Genomic DNA, 23,207 nt, shown 5'->3' with positions numbered 1-23,207 from the left:
TCAGATAAAGGATGAGGCATCTCTGAGGTCCTGAATCGGGTCTTTACTCTTCATCTGCTATTGTTTTATTATTTTGTTTTTTAGCTCGACTCATTTATTTTGTCCTCGGCTCGTCTTCTTACCTCAGTTCTTTCAAGCAGAAACAGCACAATATGCTGTCATGCTCAGGTTCAAGAACCGGACAGAAAGTGGGTTAAAAAGCAGCCGAAGTCCAAAGAAAAAGTGTGAAATCGTCACAAAAAATTCCAAGAACTATTGTTGTAGACTACTTTAAAAGAAAAGAGGAAATTTTGGCTTCTTGGGAGGAAAATATAAATGAATTAATTGCGGTTGAAAACTTTTGCACGCACCATTGAACATGAATATTGCACTTCAAGGATGATTGCAAAGGAAAAACAAAACAAGTATAGTTTCATTTAACAAACATTTATTCTCATATTTTTAGAAGCTAATTATTTTATTGCAAAGAGAAAAACTTCAGCAGGAAAAAGCTTTATAACATTTTGCATTATTATATATTTTGAGAAACTAATTTGCTCTTAAAAAAGATCCTTGATGCAGCTTTTTTAGTGCTTTTCCTTAGATTTCATTTAAATTAAAAAAGAAACCAAAACTCACCTTTTTGTCAGACGTCCTCCACAGCAGGAGAACGGCTGTTTAATGAGCTTTTTGCAGTAAAGTTTTAAAACGTAGGAGAAATTGGCAGTTAAGGAAAAGAGCACTTCTTAGTCAGCATGAAAGGAAAATCATAAAGGAGGTTCATGAATATCATCCCTGCAGAGAGAGCTGCTCATAATTTCTTATTTTTTAGATGTTAAGGTGTTAAAACCGCTTCTTTTCAGAAAAGTGATTTTTAGTCTTTGTTGTGTTGCAGCTGAACATTTATGAACTCAAACATAAATAAATAATAATCTGTCTGAATCCGGTTTAATTTACAAGAAGTTCATAAAGGTCCAAGAGCCAGTCTCAGCGCAGACTGATTTAATCTTTTTAATAATTGAAGAAAATTAACAGATATAAACAGAAATCCCCCCAATGTTGCCTTTAAATGTTCTGCTGGTTCATGAATTAAATAACTTCAGCTGTACGACGGCCCGGTCGGCACCAAATAAGAATTTTGTATATTTGAATATTTGATGACTCGCTTCATGCAACAGAAAAAAAACCCCTCTGTTCTGTTTTACATCCTGACCACCAGAGCCAGAAGCGAAGACTCGGAGCTCACGGGGATTAAACTGGTGAACGGTAAATGAAACATGAAGTTGGATCTCCTTCCCTTGACTTCAGGGCTGAACGTAACCCAAATAGAAAATTAGAGCTTCTCCCTGAGACACTTTGTGATGAAAAACTCAACTAAAGCCGTTGTGGTGATGCATTCGTGTCATGCAGGAAAGTTGGAATTTGTAGCTTTTTTTTTTTTTTGTTCTAGAAGCTGCTCTTTTTATATTGACGTTTTAAAAGAGAGTTCTGATCTTTTAAAGTGGGTTTCTGTGGAAAGGGTATGAACAGGTAACATCTTACCTGTTGTAGATAGGTTTATGAATGGATTCAGTTTAGAGCCGATGAGTTCAAAATGCAACTTTTTCACTTTTATTGCTGTGAACCGCAATTTATCATCAAGATTATCTTAAAAATTAACAACCAAATCAAATATTTGATTCACTTCAACATAAATTTACTTGAATAACCTAAAAAAAAATGTAGAGTTTAGGTTTGTTAAATAATTAATTCTGGGTTATTTGGCATAAATTAAACTAAAAACACAACATATCGACTAAAAACTGAAAAATAAATGTAAAGACTTTCGTTTATTAAATAAACTTCCCAGATTTAAGATATTCTGCTGCATTAACTTTAACTTATTTACTACTCTTGGTTCTGTGTAAACAGGTTGGTTGAACTAACGTTAAACTACTACCGGTATTTGGATGAATTATATTTTTTGACAAATAATTTTCAATCAGTCTGTTTTATTTTATTCAGACTAAATTCTTTAAACAAAAATATTTGTTCTAGTTTTCCTGAATGTTTCACTTAATGTGGTGAATTCAAACTCCTCTGACTTCACTCATTTAAACTGTAAAAACGGTTTCATCCAAAAATTGCTTTTCCAACGCAATTAAAATGAATAGTTTTAACTTTTTTATAATATAAATCTGTAAAACATTGTTGTCCCAGCTCAAATATATTACAACTTATATTCACATAAGAACCTCACTTTGAGCCTTTTCGATATTTTTATGCTAATTTAATGTTTTTTTTTTATTTTAAGCTTAATTGAGCTTCAGTTTTCCTTCAGACTTCCTGTTTGTTGCTTTTCCAGCTCCCCAGAAGACTTTTTTTTTTAAATATTTGATGTATTTGTCAAAAAACATTAATATAATTGTTTAAAATGGTCTAAAAATGCAACATTTTTTTGTTATCCTTTTAAAATCCTAAAGAAAACACTGGAATTGAATCCAACATGAAGATCAGAGTTTATGGAGACTTTTCTTTATGCTTCTGATGTGTTAACCTGTTCGACTCGCGTCATTTGTATCTGTGGTGCAAAGTTGTATTAACCTGGTAAATCAAATAAAGGACTGATAATGATAAAAAGTAAAAAAAAATCTTTCTTCTTCTCCCAGAGCGACCAGTTCAGTCTCACCATCCAGACTCTGAAAGCAGAGCTGGAGCGTCAGGGGCGCAGTCTGGAGACGTCCCGCCGGCGGGAGGAGCAGCTGGGGGCCGAGCTCCGCGAGGCCACCCTGGAGTCCGAGTCCCTGGTCAGAGCGCGAGACCAGGCGCTGCTGGAGGCTTTGAGGCTCGAGCAGGAGAAGGAAAACTGCCAGTCGGAGCTGGACGACCGACGCAAGGAGGGGCGGCAGAGAGAGAGGGAGGCGGCGAGACTCAGGCAGCAGCTGGAAAGCACCAGCTTGGCCTTGGAGCACAGCAACCAGAGAGCTTGTGCTCTGGATGCTGAACACAGGTATACACACACACACACACACACACACACACACACACACACACAAACACACTGCTGCTCTCCCATTTAACCTTGATCTCGCAATTAACTTTACAAGGCATCAGAGAGAAGCTCCTGGTTGTGCCACGCGTTTATCTGTTATGTCAAGTCTACCTTCAATCAACCTTTGCCTGACCCATGTTTCTGCTGCTGCCTCCGTGTGTGTGTGTGTGTGTGTGTGTGTGTGAGTGTAGACGTGTGTGTCAGCAGTTTTCTGAGTCTAAGGAGCTCTGCACTCGGCTGCAGGACCTGGAGAAGCAGCTCAGCACTCGATTAAACAGCATGGAGGAGGTTAAACAGCAGCTGCAGGAGCAGTACGCAGAGGCTCAGGCCAACATTGGCTCACTTTCTCAGGTGTGCGTATTTATATACTGTATGTGTGTGTGTGTAAGATAGTAGTTTCTAACAATAAATACTGCTGCAGGAATAAAGTGGTAAAAATCACCCAAATCCAACTCTTTACCCAGAAAAACAAAGATTGAAGTCTTTTAGGTGACGTTTTGTTCCTATGATATAAATCCAAAGTGTTGTTTTTTAATACATCAGAAGACCGTGACTGTAAATTACTCTTTAAATTCAGTGTTAAGAAGCTATTCTCCCAAAATGCAGCACACATTAAGAGGAAAATGAATTGTATAGCCTGGAATGGAAACAAGTTTTCAATGTCTACTACAGAAAGCATCCTAAATGTTAGAATCCTTACTTTAGAGCTGCAAACATCGCTGCAGTGATGAGTATTTACTGCGCAAAATCCAAAAAAAACTGCCTCATACAATTCAGGCCCTTCACATCATTTTCAGCTTGGCAGTAAAACATGAATATTTTATATGCAGGTTATTTTTTAAAAGGCGCCTGAAGTGTTGCTGCAGGCATCACCGTGGCTTTGTCAGAAACGAAGATGAATATTTGTGCAATAAAAGATGTACTGGAACACATATCTGTGGTTTCTTTCTCCCCAACAACAGTACAATGTTGTTCTTAGTTAAACTTTTTTTAAACGATTAATCTAGTGGAAGCACAGTGAGACTAATTCAAATTAGTTAAACTTTGTTTTATTTTGTGTAAATTTACTACAGAAGTCGTCTCAAAGCAGGTCACAATATGTACATATATTTATTTTAAGCCCGTTAAAATCCTGTCGGATTTGGTTAATTAGTCATTCTAATGAAGCCAATTAGGTTTTCTTGCTACGTGAGCCAACAGATTGCTTTGAATCTTCTCTGCTTCTACATTTTATGGGAGAAATCTTTTGAAATTCTGAACATTTGATTGAAGCAGAGAATCAGCGTTAAAAATTAATTATACACAAAGAGGAAAACAGAAAAAACAGATATCAAATAGTTTATTTTTCCAAAGATTGTTTTAATCTTTAAACACGTTTTCTCACGCTCGTTTCTCCTCTTCTAGGATCTGTCCGGCGAGCAGGCCCGCTCTCAGAAACTGGCCACTGAAGTCGAGCGTCTGAGCCGGAAACTGCAAAGATCCGAAGAGGAGCTCAAGACGGCGGCAGATTCTCTGAAGCGGTCGCAGGCGAACGTGGAGACGCTCTCGCAGAGGCTTAAAAGAAGTGAATCTCTTGTGAACTCAGAACCGTCACGTGCGGATGAAAGTCCGGAAACTGAAGATGGAGCCCCTCGCTCGCCCCGCAGTCACACCGCAGGAGAGCCAGAGAGGGAGCTGAGTGAGAGGGTGATGGAGCTGGAGAAGGAGGTGTGTGTGTGTTTGGAAGGAGGCGTCATGTTGAAATTGTTGCTCCAGGGATGCTTGACGGCTATCGGCTCACACAAGCCACTTCCTCGAGTGTGGTGGTTTTATTTCCGGATCTCCTTGTTTTTATCTCAACTCATCAGTTTTAAAATGTCACCTCGGCTGCTGTTCATCTTCCTTATCTCCTCTGCCGGCCTCCTGCTGCAGCTCTCACCGCAGAAACACACATTAACTCAGCACTGAGCTCTGTGTGTGTGTGTGTGTGTGTGGGGGGGGGGGGGGGTCAGCCGCAGCATCACCAAGGTCACAAACTTCATCCAGAGCGTTCCTCAGTCTGCCGCGCTGCCAAGGTGTGACGTTAGGAGAGCTGAAGCAACACAAACAGCTTCAGGCTTTTAATGAGGCCAAACACACCGAGGAGCGGCTCTGAGTGTGAAAAAAATATGGAGTCATCCTGATTCAAGATGGCCGCCACAGCTAAATGACCTTAGAAAACACAAACAGGTCTCTAACTTAGTGACTTTCAGAGATTTTGAGCTAAAAGTTGGCGTGTGTGTAGCTGGAAGTCATCCCCAACACAAACTCCAGGATCCTCAAGATCTTTAAACTTTTGTCACAAGCAGTTGGAGTCACACCTGCTTGTCTGTTAGCAAAATATCTCGTGAAACATCGAACAGGTTTTAGAGAAACTCTCAGGAAGTAATCGTTCCGTGTAGACGCACAACTGATTAACTTTTGGAGTCTACTTGATTGAAGATGTCCGCCACAACTACTTTACTTTAACAAACACAAAAATGATTACAACTCAGTTTTACAGATATTAAGTTATAGGAACGGTTTGGTAGTAGCTGAGAGTTGTCACCATCATATGCTCTGAGCTCATCGTTGTTTAAAGTTTTGCATGCAGGTTTATTTAGTTGTTTGTAGAAAAAGACAATGAAATCGACTTTATTTAGAACCAACACTTCGCTGTAATTCAGCTGTAAGTAAAACGTAAACATCCCGGACAAGTAGATTTTATAAGAAGCAACGTCTTTCAACGTGTAGTTTTACTCAACATATGAAGAGTTCTGGGTGTTGGTCAGGTCAGTCCTTGTGGAGTTTATACGGGACACATTGTACGGTGCTGTCCGTCCGTCTGTGGAGAGTTGAGCTCTGAATTGATAATATTTTAATAAAGAAATGTCAAACTGTGCAGCTGAACACCTCTTGGGAAGAATGATCTTACAGAGTTGAAGGTCACAAGGTCATAGATCACCGTTAAAGCCCTGTCCATGCTCCAGCTTCACATTTAAGTAAAGTAGAAACATCAAAGCCTTTTGTCCCCAGATCATCCCTATCTGTCCTTCTGTGAGACAGTGCACAGAAGGTTGTCCATGGTGTAACTCCACAAATGTTCAGGATAGATAAAGTCATCAGACCACACATTGGATCTCCTTTTTATTTTGACCACTTCACCAAAGAAATCTTTAGTGCTCCTCAGGAAGTTTACGACTCTGATCATGAAGTGGTTTCAGTTGGCTGGTGGTCTTCAACAGGGAAGTTCTTCACAATCTACTGACCTTTCACCCCTCCACCATCATGCATTTATTTAACAATCTTCAGGATTGTTGTGTGAGGAAATGCACGCTTTGGATTTTGATTTCTCTTGACTGTTTACTGACGAGATGTACCGCTGGCGGCACTCTTGTTGATCTGGGGAAGGCTAAGATATCCCATCTTTGGACAGAAAGTTTGTTTTAATACACAAATAAAAAACGCCAAGCTTGTCTTTTTTATTTTTATTTTAGCAAAGTCCCAGAGCCCACTGTGACATTAATGTAGTTAACATTGGATGGGTGAAGTGTGTAAGAATAAGCAATAATAATCATCATCATCATCATAAAGTACCGTGAGCAAAAATAGAAATAATGAGTATTCCTGAGTCAGCGTTGTTCTGGTATCCAACTTGAAGAAGTGTGGGGTAAAATAAGAGCTGCTGCAGAAGATTTTCCTCAATTTTATTTAGGAGGAAACACCAGTTTTTGTTTTCTGCAATTCAATTGAACATATTTTAACTCTTAGTTTAACTCCCACAATGTTTAATCAGCCTCGTAGAGCAGACTGCACGGCGCTGGTAATCAAGAGTACATGTACGCATTAATTTACTACCGTTAAATATTTGAAGCATTTACAGTATCAAAACTGTTTCCCGTCTCTATTTCTAGACTCACAGAAAGGTTGCATACATTTCAAAGTCCTACGTGACTGAGAGTAATTGAAAAGGTCAGATGCTGATTTGATCCAGATTTAAATAATGTGGATATTTTTAGAGACACGTGACGAAGGCACCGCATGCTGCAGCTGCTGTCGTCCACAGCTCTGTGTGCTTCTGTCACTATTAAATCTTAACATGTTCTTTTTTCTCTTCCCTCTCCTCAGAGAGCAGTGGCAGCACAGGAGGCTTTGCAGATGCGTTTGTCGCAGTCCCAGGAGACGTGTGAGCACCTAAAGGAGCAGCTGGAGGCTCTGCGCCGGCACTCCCTCAGCCTGCAGGACTCGTGCACTAAACTGCAAACGCTCAACACTCAGCTACAGGTGACCCGACTCGCAGACACAGAGGAGGACACGACTGCAGTGAACTGGTTGAACAGAAGAGCTCACTTCCTCTTAAGATTTTATTTTATGTTTTTTTAAGAATTTTTCCATCTGAGATTAAATTAAGCCATCTATATTTGAATTCTTGGGACGTAATTTGACCCTCAACGAGATATTTGTGATCCGAGAAGTGAGGTTCTTTGGAAAGGTTATGAATAGTTAATATCTTACATGTTGTAAAGTTTATTTCTTATTGGACTAACGAGCTAATGGCTAGTGTTAGCGGGGCTAAGTCCAAAAAAACAAACAAAAAACTTGAGTTTCATGTTCATCAGAACTATAAACAGTTATTACATGCTTTTTTTTTGTAACACAAACAGGAGTTTCCAACAAGAAGCAGCCCAGGTTGCACAAAAGTGCTACAGCTAGCTGCTGCTGCTTTTTGTGCTTGTGAATAACCATAGAGTTCTGTGCTAAAAAGTATGGAACACAAAATTGACAGCAATGTAAAACAATAATAATGTGGGCAAAAAAATTCTATAAAATGCTTTGAGATTAAAGTTAGGATTGGCCTAGGATCCACTCAGATTAGCTGTTTATTGAATTTGGTCAGAAACAAACATAATTTCTCTAAACTGAGGTTACTCAAGAACCATCTACAACAGGTAAGTTATTGATTGTTCATGCCCATTTAAAGAACCCTATTTGAAAAGATCTGACTTGTCATGCAAACAGTTTCAGAAAAGGAACATCTGAGTCTCTTCTGTTGTGCCTTAATTATCAATTTCACTTGTCGTCTATTAACTATTGAAACACATAAAATGACTAATTCAGAGACCCACACAGTTTTACAAATCCCGCTTGGTCTGAGCTCATGTCTTGTGATAAAGAACCAATTTTTCATCATGAGCCTTTCAGGCAAATGGTCAACAAACTTTGATTCTAGATCATTTAACGTATGCAAATTTACCAAAATATGCCAACATTTATTTTCAGAACGTCATAACAGGAAATATGTGTAGAAAAAATAGCGTTCAGATCTACTTTTAACATCCTAAACTCATATTTTATGTTTTTATTGTAAATATGCTATTTTTTAATTTTATTTTCCTGTTCTCTAAAACCATCTTTGCACACTTTCAGGTGGAGTTAGCATCTCTGAGCTCCCAGCATGCAACAGCGCTGGCCCGCAGCAGTGAGAGTGAGGCCCGGAGTGCCGCCCTGGAGGCTGAGTCGAAGGTGTGGGCGCGGGAGCGGGAAGAGTCGGCGGTCAGGATGGAGGCTCTGAGGCGCGACCACGAGCGGTTGACGGCGCTGCAGCAGCAGCAGGAGGTGGAGCTGGAGGAGCTGCTGGAGAAACACTCCCAGCTAAGGAGCAACTACCGAAGCCTGGAGGCTCAACACCGAGAGCTGGAAGCCAGGTACACTCACCGACTGAAAACACATTGAATCCTTTTTTTAATCTCTACATATACACATAAGAACAAAGTAAAAATCTACCAACTTGACTTTTCGGTTTGCATCTTCAAGGTACAAGGAGCTCATGGACTGTAAAACCCAGCTGGAGGAAAGAGAGAGGGAGATAAAGATGGAGAGGCAGAAGATGGAAGATGAGGCCCAGGGCAGGCTGGAGAGGGAGCGAGAGCTGGAGAGGCTGAAAGAAGACGGCGAGCGGTAACTAATCCAGAGCGTCACGTTCAACAGATCCGATCAGCTCGTTCACGTTGCTCGTACTCATCTGCACACAGGCAGCAGCGACACCTCTCTATAGCTATGTTTGCATGGACATAAGTAATCGGATTAAACAGCCATTTGGAATAAAAATGCGTCATGTAAACGCCCCATTGGATTATTCTGAGCTGATTCAGCTCTATTAGAATGAATTTGTAATCTGAATAAATCAGAGAGTCCAAGTTTCTTTGTCATTCGCACCACATGTGGTGCATGTGGTGGAATGAAATTGTGTACACAGTGTCCAAGTTACATCCAACAAAAATATAAACTGTAAAAGAAAAACAATAATAAGATCTAAGACATGAACTAAGAAAAATGTTAATTAAGAATACACTAAACACTAGTAACACAAAAACAATACGCTGCACAGCAGCAACAGCAGAATGAGAGAGGTGGTTTATGCTGATTCATAATCCGAATGGTGTGCATGTTAATCTGTTCATCTTATTCTGATTGTGGAAAACTGACCTGATTGCACATGTGTGACCTATGTCTACATCACATATTTCTGCCTGGCTAGATGTTAATATGTCGGGGAAGCAAAACTGGTCGGTGAGCGACACAACATTCATACTAGAAACTTTGAAAGAGCTCAAAATAATCTGTATTACCTGTAGCTCAATCCGGGAGTGCAGTAACGTCTCCACCATCATTAAAACCTGGCGTTGGTCCATTTTGGGTGCTCATGTTTGTTTACGTTCATCACGGAAGTGGAACTTCTTCTGTGTTTTTTTTTAAGGAAAGTTTACCACTCTGTGCATGTCAGTACTTCTATTCTGAATAAAAGCCCGCTGCATGTAAACGCTTGTCGTGAACAGATTGTGCCCATGTAAATGATACATTCGAATTATTTAATCTGAATACATTTAAATCTGATCAAAGAATTTTGCGCATGTAAACATAGCTCATGAAACAGGGAATCTCACACAGGAGTCGATCAGGATGCAGATGAATAATAAACTGGGTGCATTTTTTTTTCTCCCCGACTTTTGGCTTGAGAAAATAAAAAATAAAGCTTTGCTCTAAATAAACACCGCTTTTTAAAAGAGTTACAAATGAACACAAAACCCATCTAAAACAACTAAACCTGTCAGTGTGCTATTTTTTTTTGTTTTCTTTCAATGTTTTTAAGCTTAAAAGAAGGCTTAGTAAAATGTTCATTTCAAAATGAGCACTTCTGATTATAGTTCCTCTTGAGGTGGATGGGTCTATAATGATAATGATCATCATCATCATAAGAGGCTTGTGTCCTATAATTAATTATCAGCTATGATCACGATGGAGCAATTGATTACTGCCTGCTACTAATGACAGGTTGCCAGGACGACAACCAGAGCAGAAATACAGTATTGTATTCTATAGGAATGTGCATGAATGTTTATTATCATGTAAAGGATCGAAGATACATACAGATGGTTAATTATATGTGATTACTCCTGGTTTTTTACATCCCTCTGCAGGCAGTTTAACCATCCTGTGCTCTTTTGGCTCTCAGCTTGTGGAGATAAATATGAGAAAAACCTGTAAAATCATGTTTGATCAGTCCAGCTGCACCAGCCTGTCTTTTTTTGACATCCCCCCCCAAACTCTTTAATTGTGTTCTTCAGGAATTATTCCTTTGACACTGAATCAGCCTGAAGGTGAGCGAGCTCATCCTCACACCCAAGGGTGTTTCCCCCACATCTGAGAGGTGCAGAGTTCCAGATCTCGTAAATCCTCTGATAAGTGCGTGTCAACACTGGTAAATCAAAACTTAATTTCCTCCTAAATCATGCCTGCATGCCAAGAAAATAAATGCACAAATTGGTGTGTAAATATGCACGGCCGGAGAAACCCAATTATGCTGTACGCAGTAAAACTGTGGCTTCATCAAAATGTTGGAGGGTTTTTTTTTTCCACTTGGCTCTGAATAATTGTTGTGTGGATGCGCTTTTATGCACTTCAGAAATGTAAAATAATCAGTAACACTGAGTCCTGAAGACGAAGCGCTCAGTCTCAGAGAGGACGGGCCAAACGTCGCTGTTTCCCATTCACTCCTAATAAATCGTGGCTTTAAAGCCTTTAAACTTGAAAAACATCAGCTGAAGATTCACAAAGGTTAGAGTACTATGGGTTTAAAGCATACATGTTATGGGTGAATCCACATTATGCCCAAATTATTAAACCAATATTATATAAAATTAAGATACAATTTGACAGCCTCTAAGGAAGTGGGCTTCAAATAAAACATCTTTATCAAAGGTCCAGAATATTTATATTTAAATTCTCTTTTAGTGACAGACATGCTCGTTTTCTTTACTCACCATATTGTCTCTTCAGGCCTGTACGTCTGTGTGAGCTGGCAGCATCAGAGAGCTGCGGGCCAGACACAGGAAGCTCTAAATAAAAGAAATAAAGCACTAAAGTAAATGCTGGAACAGTCATGCCACCTGAAATGAATGACCAATTCAGTTCTCTGAATCTTACCAACGGATCTGGGTCCAGATAAGACTTTATTTTGGTCCATATCCAGACCACGGTCCACCACTTGGGAACCCTATTAATGAAAAATTCTGCGTTCTTGTGTTTTATTTATTTACCCTTTTATTGGGTTGGGGGGCTACAGGTTGCGACCTGCTGACAAACAAAGGTTCAAATGTAGTTTTCAAACCAACATACAGTAATCTAAAGTAATCTGATTACATACAAGCAGTTGAAACGTAAAGCCAACATACAGAGTCTAAAGGTTATATCCCAAATGTCTAAATGAGGCTGGCTTTAACTTGGCCTACCTGTTGTTATTATTATTATTATTATTATTATTATTGTTGTTGTTGTTGTTGTTGTTGTTGTTGTTGTTGTTGTTGTTGTTGTTGTTGTTACATTGAAGCTTGCAATTAATTTCTAACTCAAAATAGCTAAGTTTGGATAAGTTAAGTGACATGATGGAAAGGCAGGTATCACCCAGCTGACAGAGCTACTACTTTACTCTTCTGATTCACTCTCTCTGCCCTCATAGTATTATTTTTAGGGACATAATGCAGATATTTCAGTTTAAAAGAGTTAAAGGATTTCAGTATAGCAGTTGTTTTGTGTTGGGAATTGAAGAAACTCTGACATGATCATAACAGAACTGAAGAATCAAACATTTCCCTCAGGAGTTGGAAAAACTGTCACTGAGGCTGATTAACTTGCATTATTTTCTCATTCCGTTTTATCTCATATAAGATCTTAAATCATTTTAGTCCTCCTTAAAGAATAAAACATATGCCCAGATATTTATTTCTGATCTTTTCTCCCCTTCAAAAGAAATGAGAGAATTTTGAGTATTTTCCAAAAAACTTTGCGACTCATTAATGTGCTCTTTTCAAGATGCTGTCAGATTTATCTGTAGGTGCCTCGTTTTGTAAGGATTTTCAGCATTTTATGATAATTATGGTTGGAGCTTCAGTTCGAGAGCACTTAGCAAACAGTGAAGCACTCGAAGGCAGAGCAGTGACGGTGTGTGTTGGTGTTGCAGGCTGCAGGCCCAGCAGAAGGACTGGCTGGCCTCGCAGGCGGAGTTGTTGGCTCAGGGCTCCGTGCTGAAGGCAGAGCTGAGTGCCGCCCAGCTGGATCGGACTCGACTGGAGGGGGAGCTGAGCACCCTGAGGGAAACCAATCAGAGCTTGGACCTCAGCAACGCTCGGCTCACCAGTCAGTACCAGGTAAAATGATCCAAGTGTCCAAACTCACAGAAATGCGGCCATATCCTGCAGATGCACGCATGTGTTTTATAACCAACAGTAGATCGGGCAATACAAGATTTAGTGTGTCCTTATGGAAACGCTCAAGATGCATTAACCATTATTATCCATTAAAGTAATACTGTAATTTTAAATAATTTAATAGGGAGTTTGTTACAGGTTTGAGAGGGCATTTTACAAAAATAAGTTGGGAAGTAAAAACTATATTATAAGTGGGAAGCAGTGGCAGGCTGATCTTTAATCCCTGATATAAAAACCATTTTCAGCTTGACATACCGTACAGAAATGGTGTATTTTTCCAAACGGAAAACGAATACTAAATACCTCCTGAAGAAGTAGAGGCATTTTTTCCATCAAAGAGCTTTAGTTCACTGTATAACTGCCAAAAAGCACTGAATACTAAAAACATGTTAAACACATGTTCGAGGGATGAAACAGATGGAAATTGACTTTCTGTAAAAGGTTTAAGAGTCAACTAGCAGATGTGGTGTTCGGCTGCTTGATCCAGCAGCTCACAAAACCACTTCTCAATCACCTGGCGCCATAAAAAGGACCGCTAAAAAGCATTTGGCAAATAAAATGAGCAGGTTTTATTCACAAAAAGGCTCCAAATTGGTGCGGGAAATCACACATGTACAGACCAGGCTGGTATTTGGAAAGGGACTGCGCCACATTTTCAAAACCATAATGTTGATGTAGTTTTATCCGTTCATTTTCAAAATAGCTTGCTGGAAGTTAGCTTAGCTCATAGCCTTTTGGCAAACTGCTAGCTTAGGTTTTCCTTAAACCAAAGTAAAAAGGATACAGTAGTTCATCAGGTTGCATCATGTGAATAAAGGTATTATATTCAAAAATAAGCTATTATGTTTATTATCCTTCATAACCAGGATAGCTGTACTTTATCTGAAGCTAAACGAACTATATGCTATCTTATTCAAGTTCAACAGCTAGTTTAACATGTTACATTTAATCTGATGTGACTATAGGTATTACATAGAAAAATTAAAATAAGCAACGTTTTAATGTTTAGTTAATACTTATTTTAGTTGTAACCAGGCTACTTGTGCTACTTTTGTTTTTATTCAAGTTAAGCTAACTAGCTGCTAGCTAGGTCAAGTTCAACATCTTATTTAACAAATTACATTTCATTTGATGTGACTTTGTTACATTGAAACACATTATTACATTAGTTTTATTCATTTTTTTTAATTGTATTTTATCATTTCAACTAGGTTAACTGCTTCCACCTCTGTACTGAAGCTAAGTTAACTACCTGCTAGCTATAGCATCATGTTCTTTTTGTAATTTTCTTCTGTTTATTTTAAAATTTTGCATAAAAACTTTTCAGATATTCCTCAAGATGTCAAGGTGTTGCTTTAAATAGTCAGATAATAATTCAAAATAAAGACGAGCCTCTTTTGCACCTATTTCCCCCCTAAATGACAACAATATGTGCTTTGTGTTAAGACCGATTTCTTACCAGATAATCTTTTTGTCAACTCGCGTGACTTTTTGCCAACTCCTACAGTGTTCTGCTAGCTTCATGTGGTAGTTTAAATTCTTGGTTCTCATTATTTGGAAACACTGAGGAAAAATGAAGCAAAGTTCATCTTTGAGTCTGTGTGATCCAGCAATTAACCTGGTACAGTAGCAGGGCTCGGTGACGGGGCTGCGTTTGACAGAAATGACTGGAAGAGGACAAAATAATTGGACACAGATATACATTTAGGCAATTAGCAGAGATATTCAGTAAATGTTTGGCTGCATCTTGCTAAAACCCTTTAAATGTGTGTTTGAGATAGAATAAACTGCAGTCATTTACTCAGATTAACTCTTATCTTTATAAAATTTTACCTTAATTGTGTATTTTTTTTCTTTCCTGTTGCGTTGAACTCTGCACAGCTTCATTTGTAAAGTCTGCAACCATATGTGTCAGTCAGCCAGTGTCGGAGAACTCTGGCCTTTAATGCATTTTATTTTGTTTAAAGTTTGCAGTCGGTGTTTTGACAGTTTAGTTCATTTAACTACTTTACACCTTTGTCAGCAAAAACATTTAAAACTGTTACAACACAGTGACTAATTGTCTGTTTTACTGCGGTAAAAGGAAATGTTCTTAAGGTAAATAGAGTGCCTTTGGCTTAGGAAAAATAAATTGTAAGTATCTTACTAGCATCAGTAAAACAGCATGAAATTCTTATTGAATATTCAGTGTCTTATGATATGGCAATAGTAAGAAATTGTGATACAAATTAATATTTTTGTATAAGGCCAGCTTGTTTTACATGCAAACATATTATGGCTGAGACATTTAGAACATCATTTAAATGTTTAATATCCTCAAAAGTTGCAGAGAGAATCAAAGATCTGCTACTTGACAGCAGATGGTCATAATGTTTAGGTGATATAAACACACCCAGAGGTGCCATAAACTGTTTTAATCTGTCTGTGCAGCTTCTGACGCAGCTAAAGGGGAACATGGAGGAGGAGAACCGACACCTAGCAGAGCAGAACCAGAGTCTGCTGAAAGAGAACCGGGCCTTGTTGGAGCAGAGCCTGGAGCGCCGTGACCAGCACTACTCTCAGCAGAGAGAGTACCAGTGAGTACACACACACTCAAACACACAGACCATAATTTGTTTAGCTGAGAATAATCACTAAAACAAGAAAAAATGGGTTTAGGCAAATAAAACAGAGCCTCTAAACGCTGTTTTGTAGAAGCTAATTTCAGATAATATGTGAAAAGTCTGATTTCATAGAGTGCAGAGAAGGTTCGAGTCTGAGACAACAATTTCACAGTCCAGCAGCACTCAGCGGTCGGCCTCATGACTGCCTCGCAGATTAATTCAGAGTTTATACTGAACACGCAGAGCTGGTTTCACTCCTACACTCTAATGAACCTAATTTATAAACTCCATTTCAATTTTCAGCTTTTGTTCTTGAAAGGATTGCTTTTCTCCTGCAATCATCATGCAAGTTTTATAAAGTGTTTTTAAGACCACCAGAGTCGATCATTGGCATCAATTGATGAGCTCACTTGAATGTTGCTGTGATAAGAATTAAAAGAAGAGCAAATGGCCTAAAAGTGTTGTCCCTCAGCTGAGAACAGATAAATATAAGCACAGAAACAGGATCAGTTTTCGATGGCTGTTGCAGAAAACCACATAACAGGATGATCGGGAGACGCAGGTGGAAAAGGGCAGATTTAGATTTTGTGGGAGGTAATTGCTGATCGAGGAGCTGGCAAACACTGAAGTCGGGTGAACGGGACCATTTAGGAAGTCTGTGATCATCTGTTTGATGGAGAACGGCAGGCCGGGGACATTCAAAGGAAGCCCGAGGGAAATAAAGGGGGCTTGTTGCGATACTTAACAGCAGAAATATTTCATCTACGAGTCATTTGGTGACTGAAACAAAGATAAAGGAAGGACTGATATTAGACTGAATGTGGTGGCAACTCATAAAGTATCTTAAATTCTTGTTACAGAGGGTATTTGTAGATTAAAAAAAAAGAACTTCCACTGGTGACAGATGCTGTTATCAAGCAGCTTTGATGAGACATTTTTATTTTGTCGTCAAAATCACAGAGGGGGCATCAAACTGTATCATTCTTTTCTACTTGCTGGTAAACGCAGCAACTATGTTTGATTTGAATGAGGGGCTCATAACGGCATTAATAAAACTGTAAACATTTAGTTTCTGGTCCTCACTCTTTACAGCCCAACGTGAATCTTCTGACGGATCTTTTATTTTCATCTGAATTATTTGATGAGAATTTCACCACAGTCTGGACATCAGAAGCCAAAAGACTCTGAGGTCTTTATTTGTACAGCGTTTGAGCAGGACACTGCCCCTAATTCAGTAAACCGTTCTGTCGTATTAGGGCCAGTAATGTAATTCAAACACCCTTTCCTCTTTTCAGGGAGAAGCTCAGCGAGCTCCGGCGGGAGAAGCAGAAGTTGGTGGAGAAGATCATGGACCAGTACAGAATCCTGGAGCCCAATGTGCAGCCTTCAGCCGGCAAAGCCAAGTACTTTCTACTAATATAATCTGATATGAGACACCAAACAGGCAAAACTGCAACTCTGCACTCTGGAGTAGTACTAATCTCTAAATACACACAAAAATTACACACAAATGGTGTTAATTTAAAGGTATTTATTATTTTTACTGTAATGTTTGACAGGACGATGATTAGGTGTAGACAAAAATCTTAATTTAGGAAAAGAACTTTATATATATATTTTTTTTTTATTTTATTTTATTTTTTTTATATATATATATTTAAATATTTATACCTGGATTATTGAGCATGGACTTTGTTGGAAAAGAACTTAGTTGAAGACTATAAACTTCTATAAAATCTTAATTACAAACTAAAAGGCCTGGATTAAAATTCAGATCAACACTAAAATCACATCTAACTTAGCTCGCCTCTTTTTAAAATTCAGTTTTATTTTATTTATTAACAGCCACATGGTTTGTTTTATGGATACAATAAAAGTAATCTTGTTTTGTGTTGCAGCAGGATATTTTCTCTTCCCTTTATAAATCCTTACCATCGTGTTTTTCTTTAACTTTTAGTTTTCCTAATCTCTAAACAGGAAGTGAACATTTATTTTACCGCACAGTATTTACAGCAAATTGTAAAGTCTGGACTTACAATCTGGATTGTAAAGTCAATCATTTGAGGAAACTGTTTTCCAGTCCTTATTGCTTAAAAGTCTAGTTTCCTCAAATGAGTGGGGTGGATGAAGATTCATCTATGGTGGCCAAGGCCACCATTGGCCACCCACTGACTCTGCCACTGCCTTCAAATTGGTGGATAAAGTTGCTCCTCCGCTTGCCAGGATCCATCACTCTGCCTGGGACAAGCAATAAAATAAAATAAAACACACACCTCTCTTTTTCTACACAGCGTAACTTTTACCCATTTGAATATTTTGCACCCAAAACATTTAGGTTTACTTGATTCCCTGTTCAGTTCCAGTCCAGAAAAACTCTACAAGCATTCACTGTTCAACTCCTTCAGTGACGGGGGACATCAGACCACCGCTTGTTGTTATAATTTTATTTAGATTAAAGATGTTTATTATATTGCAGATATTAAATGACCTTTAGCTGAGGGGATTTAAAGATGATACTTTACTGCAGAGATTTTGTTGTGTGTTACAGTTTAAAAAGTTAGAATAAAATAATAAAAACTGCTGCCGTATGAATATAAACACAGATGCACTCACTACAGTTTGTAGCTCCGACTTGTCTCTGCAGCCGTTTTCCTCCAGGGAGCGTGAGGTGCTCTGGAGTCAGACTCCAAACAGAATCTGTCCTCTGTCTCCTCAGTCTGCGTTCCCAGCAGACCTCACCTGGGAGGCAGCCTGGACAGCTGTGCAAAACACCTGAACTGACTCCTGCAGACGGGAGGAAACTACACACACACACACACCCACACTTTTTTATGTGGCCTAAACAAGTTCCAACTCTTAGTTTTCTTACGATCAATAAAAAAAAGGAGATTTAAATGAAAGATTATATTAAAATATTACTTTTGTTTTTCTTCTCACAGTCTGCTAAAGAGGCCATTTATCATAAGTTTTGATTTAGCTTAATAACTTAGAGCAAAGCTTGTTTGCTTTCATTGATTAGCTGAGGCAGCCATCTTGAATTGGGTAGATTCCCATAACCGAATCGGTTATAAATCCAATGATTCGCTTTCTGAGAGTTTCATTAAAATCTGTTCAGTGCTTCATGAGATATTTTGCTAACAGACAGACGAGACGTAAACACACTCAGACAGGGCAACAAGATGGCCGGCCTTTCATAGCAGTGTGCGATAACAAAACACGGTTTTATTAAATAAAACAAGGACAAACATCTAAATATCTTTGTTTTTCAGTGTTAAATGTTCCCAATTAGAAACACAAACATAAATAAAATTAAATAAACCTAATTATGATTTTAAAAGTATTTTTAAATATTTACTGATGTGGACCTGATTGGAAAGGAGCTCATTAACCATCAGTTTGTAATGAATGTAAATTTTTACCTTTTGTCCTTTCTGCTAAAAGTTTATACTGACAATATTTTAACTATTGACTTTTTTACATTTTAAAGCCCACTTTAACATTTGGCAAATAAAAACATCCACTAACCCTTTCATTCTTTCGAACAGATAAATGACGGTCATTCATTCGTGGGTCAAACGACTCTGCCGAAGTCTGGTATCTGTTGAACTTCTGACGGTTTTTATTACATTTTTTTAATTTTATTTTAAAGATTTTATTAACATCCATTAAAGCAGGGTTTCAACACAGTTCCACTGGCACCAAGTAAATAAAAAAGAAGTGACTGCAGTGACTTTGCTGCTTTCTGATCACGTCTAACTCTGTTTTAAATTTCTCATGACAGAAAAACACAGTTACAGATGAAAACCAGCTGCAGAAGAGGCACATCTGTGATTTTAATGTAAAAACGATCATTTTTTGAACATGTTTCCAATCGAGGATGTTTTTTTTTTTTTTCAGATTAGAACTGAAACAGAATAAACACACCTCCACCGAGGCTTCTGCTCGAGGATTAAACCACACGCCGCAGACACATCACCAATTTTAGAAACAAAACAATGTCTACATGATGTGAATTACTCTGCTGACAGACCCTCGTCCTCTTGTTTCTAATAAAAATAAAAAACCTGGTCTTTGTCTCCTGTGTCCTCACAGAAAATCTAACTGGATTGCAGACAGGATGAAGAAACTAATCAAACCCCGGGGAGGAGGAGGAAAAGAGGGACGCGCCCTCTTCATAGCCGTGGGCAGCGTGGAAAACCTGGCCGACAGCAATGAATTCACATCAGACACACACACACCGAAGCCTGGTGAGACACACACACTGAGAGATCAGCACACAAACTCTTATTTATTTTTTTTTCTTTCGGGCTGACAAATGCACAAACGTCAGCTGACTGGTTTTCACAAAAATGAGCTCGCATGCTCAGCCGATGGAGCGAGGCTGCAGGCGTGCATACAAATCGTCTCATGACTACCAAGTGCATCGATACCACTCTCATCTCTTTAAATCTCTCCTCGTAGAAAGCCTCGACTCACTGAAGCTGGCGTTCTCTGCTTACCACATGTTGAAAGGAGCACATTTGTGAGGCTTCATTCCCTTTTTGATGCATTTAGAGACGCACGCTTGCATTAAAATCTGTCCGCGGTCGCTTTCGGAGCAGCAAACCTGCATTTGTGATCGTGGTTTCTTTTGTTTTCAACAAAAAATTCATTTTGTTTTTCACCCTCATAAATTCTGCTTCCCCAAACTCACTGCTTCTTTCTCTTGTCACGAGGACTGCTGGTTTTTATTGAGCGCACTCGACACAAGTGAAAGAAACAGAGAAAACTTTTCTCAGTAAAATGACACTGTCTTGTTAAATATTCTTGGATTAGATGCACCACAAAGATTAAAGCTGGAAATTGAACCACCTGTAGCCTGGATGATATTCCACAGACACTATTATTCCGTCCGTTGTTCCTACAAAGGTTTGGTGTTTTGAGTACAACTCGCTGGTTAATTACTGAGGTGGGGGTGTATGGAGGTTCTGAATGGAGCGTGGTGGCAGTGGTTGAACACCAGTTGTCCAGAACTGACCCAGCTGGTTCCATTGCCAGGGCTAAGACCTGAATCATGACAAGATCATAGAAACTATTCAGAAGAGACACAGCTGTGGAGGTAGCATTGTGTTGGTGTGATGGGATCTTCTAGCTGCATCTAAACACGGCCCAAGAGTTCTGTCAGGCGAGCGTAGAGAACACAGTGAGGGTGCAGGAATGCAGGAAACATCAGGAAATGTATTTATTTATTTATTAACCTTTATTTAACCAGGCAAATCCCATTGAGGTCACAGATCTCTTTTGCAGGGGAGGCCTGGACCTGAAGGCAGCCTAACATGCATGTTGTTGGTCTGTGGGAGGAAACTGGAGTACCCGGAGAAAACCCATGCAAGCACGAAACAAACATGCAAACTCCATACAGAAAGACCCCAGGTCCAACCGGGGATTGAACCCAGGACCTTCTTGCTGTGAGGCAACAGTGCTAACCACTGAGCCATCGTGCTACCAAATAAATAACCTACTTGGCGACTTGGCACAATAAAGATTTACCAAATTTGCAGCATTCTGGTCTCATTTTAAGAGGTTCTCCAGGTCTGGGTCATCATCCTGTGTGACGGGATCTGTTTATGATCTGCATCTGCTGTTTGGCTGGTTTTCATATCTCGTTTCCCATCGTTCATGCTAATGTGCTAGCTATGGAATTTTAGATAACGCTGTTTGTGTTGCATATCTTATTTCACTTTTTACAATATGCTGCTGATACATTCAGATCAGTCTCTAGTACATGAAGTAAGGTTGTTGTTTTTTTTAAACTTCTATTTCAATTCATTTCAGTTTATTTATATGGCGCCAAGTAACAGAAGTCGTCTCAGGGCACTGAACAGAAACATTCACGCACATAAAACGTCAGTTAATAACTTTATTTATCTGAGGAGCAGATCGCTTCGAGTCAAACTTCTCTGAGGGTTTTGTAAAAAGTCAAACCTGCATCAAAGGTACAACACCGGCTCACTTCTTTTTATGCTGTGTGGCGTGAAACAATACAGTGAGATCATTTTTGTTTCCCTGAAGACATTAGTTTGAATTTGACTGAGCTGAGCACATCTCCATCTTTTGAAAACTGCATCAGAATGAGAAGAAACTCACGTGTTGTTGTTTGTGTCATAAATTTGAGTAAATCCCAGCATCATTTCTCATTTCAGACCCCCTCAGTGCTCCGGTCTCTCCTACCCCCGTGAGAAAAGTTGGACATCAACCAGAAATAGACATCTCAGTTCCCGGGACCCCGGCCCCGCGCTTCGGGTCCGGGGGTCGCCGTAAACTGGGCTCTCGCCACGGCTGGGGGCTCGGTTTGACCAGAGGAGGCTCCGGAGTGTCTCAGTCCTTCAGTCCGGGCGACCACAAGACGCCCCCACGCCAGAGGTTTAGCTCCAGCCAGAACTCTTCGTCCATCCTGTGGGAGGGGGCCGCAAGTCCAACAGGTCCTCCGCAGGACCCCGAGGGTTCGCTCACCAGTCAGGAGAGCGTTGAGGAGGAAGACAGGGGAGGTGAGGAGGAGCGGGATGTGTGAACACGTTCAGAGACAAACTAACAAAACAACAAAAAACTGTAAAATAATGAATTTTTTTTAAAGGTTTTTATCACTTAATGCGAGATGGAGTCATGATTGTCAAGATGAATCGGATTTGATCTATAAAATGGAATAGTGCCAATTTAAAATAAAAAAACTAAACAACATTAATAAAAAATATATTTATTTGGCTTTAATTTTTCTTCTCTTCCTGTCAGATAACCAACCCTCCGGTGATGACGTCACATCGGCTAAAACTAGAACTACAGACTCACATTTAAACTGAAAAACCACTCAAATGTCTTATTTTAATCTTTGTATGTCTGAATACGTTCAGTTTATGACCCCATGCGTTTGACTACGAAATAAACCCATTGTTCTGTAAGTTGAACCACGTGTGACCACTTGCTGACCTCCCTCACCGCCTGCTCTTCGATCAATGAAAACTCAAACTGTAAATTCTTTCTTCAAACAAAATAACTGCACTGAAAAATAATAATGTTAAAAAAACAAAACTTCAAGGATTTTTAGAGACTTCTATGACATTCATTCATTTTTTTTTTCATTCAATCTTGAAGTGACACATCATTTAATTGATTAAATTAAATGTCTTAAAATATTTCTGACCCTAATCTTGAGGGGAAAAAAAAATGTTTTGAAATCAGAGCTGAAGGTTAAACAAGTAAAGTTTTTAAATCTAAAGTTTCATATTTTTTTAGGAGCTGATTATATATATATATATATATATATATATATATATATATTTTTTTTTTTAATGGATCAATGTTTTATGGGTGGAATGCCCCCTCTGGGTCAGAGGGAGACTTTGCCTCGGGTGGAGGAGTTCATTTATCTGAGCATTTTGTTCATGAGTGATGGTAGAATGGAGCGGGAGATGGATCGAAGGATTGTAGCCTCGTCTTTTGTAATGAGGGCGTTGCTCCAGTTGGTCGTGGTGAAGAGTTGAGTGAAAAAGCAAAACTGGACTGACTGGTCCGCCTTCGTTCCAACCCTGACCTGTGGTCATGAGGTTTGGATCATGACCAAAAGAACAAGATTTTGGATACAAGTGGTTGAAAATGGCTTCCTGTGTAGGGTGGCTGGAGTCAACCTTAGAGACGAGGTGAGGAGCTCAGAGTAGAGCTGCTGCTCCTCCTCATCAACAGGAGTCGGGTGGAGGTTTCATCAGGCATATCTCGCTGCTAAAACCCAGAACCCACTGGAGGGATTGTGTATCTTCTCTGGCCCAGGACCACCTTGGGGTGTCCCTGGAGGAGCTGGAG

The 23,207-nt window shown here is 39.3% G+C and overlaps 1 protein-coding gene across 1 annotated transcript in view; it reads left to right on the top strand.

The window, feature by feature from the left end:
- Nucleotides 1-22,210, top strand: part of ccdc88b (coiled-coil domain containing 88B) — a 61,316-nt gene extending 39,106 nt beyond the window's left edge. The window contains exons 17-28 of the mRNA XM_037675802.1: nucleotides 2,628-2,968; nucleotides 3,202-3,361; nucleotides 4,415-4,725; nucleotides 7,138-7,291; nucleotides 8,435-8,712; nucleotides 8,822-8,965; nucleotides 12,525-12,711; nucleotides 15,202-15,347; nucleotides 16,670-16,777; nucleotides 19,467-19,621; nucleotides 21,557-21,901; nucleotides 22,143-22,210. Of these exons, the coding sequence (XP_037531730.1) occupies nucleotides 2,628-2,968; nucleotides 3,202-3,361; nucleotides 4,415-4,725; nucleotides 7,138-7,291; nucleotides 8,435-8,712; nucleotides 8,822-8,965; nucleotides 12,525-12,711; nucleotides 15,202-15,347; nucleotides 16,670-16,777; nucleotides 19,467-19,621; nucleotides 21,557-21,901; nucleotides 22,143-22,210 (2,397 nt within the window). The remainder of the gene's footprint in view (nucleotides 1-2,627; nucleotides 2,969-3,201; nucleotides 3,362-4,414; nucleotides 4,726-7,137; nucleotides 7,292-8,434; nucleotides 8,713-8,821; nucleotides 8,966-12,524; nucleotides 12,712-15,201; nucleotides 15,348-16,669; nucleotides 16,778-19,466; nucleotides 19,622-21,556; nucleotides 21,902-22,142) is intronic.
- Nucleotides 22,211-23,207: the final 997 nt, after the last annotated feature.

Source organism: Nematolebias whitei, chromosome 4, assembly GCF_014905685.2.
Source record: "Nematolebias whitei isolate Nwh7 chromosome 4, NemWhi1, whole genome shotgun sequence".
Lineage (NCBI taxonomy): Eukaryota > Metazoa > Chordata > Actinopteri > Cyprinodontiformes > Rivulidae > Nematolebias > Nematolebias whitei.
The sequence above is the reverse complement of the archived record's forward strand: the minus strand, read 5'-3'. Positions and strand labels throughout refer to the sequence as shown.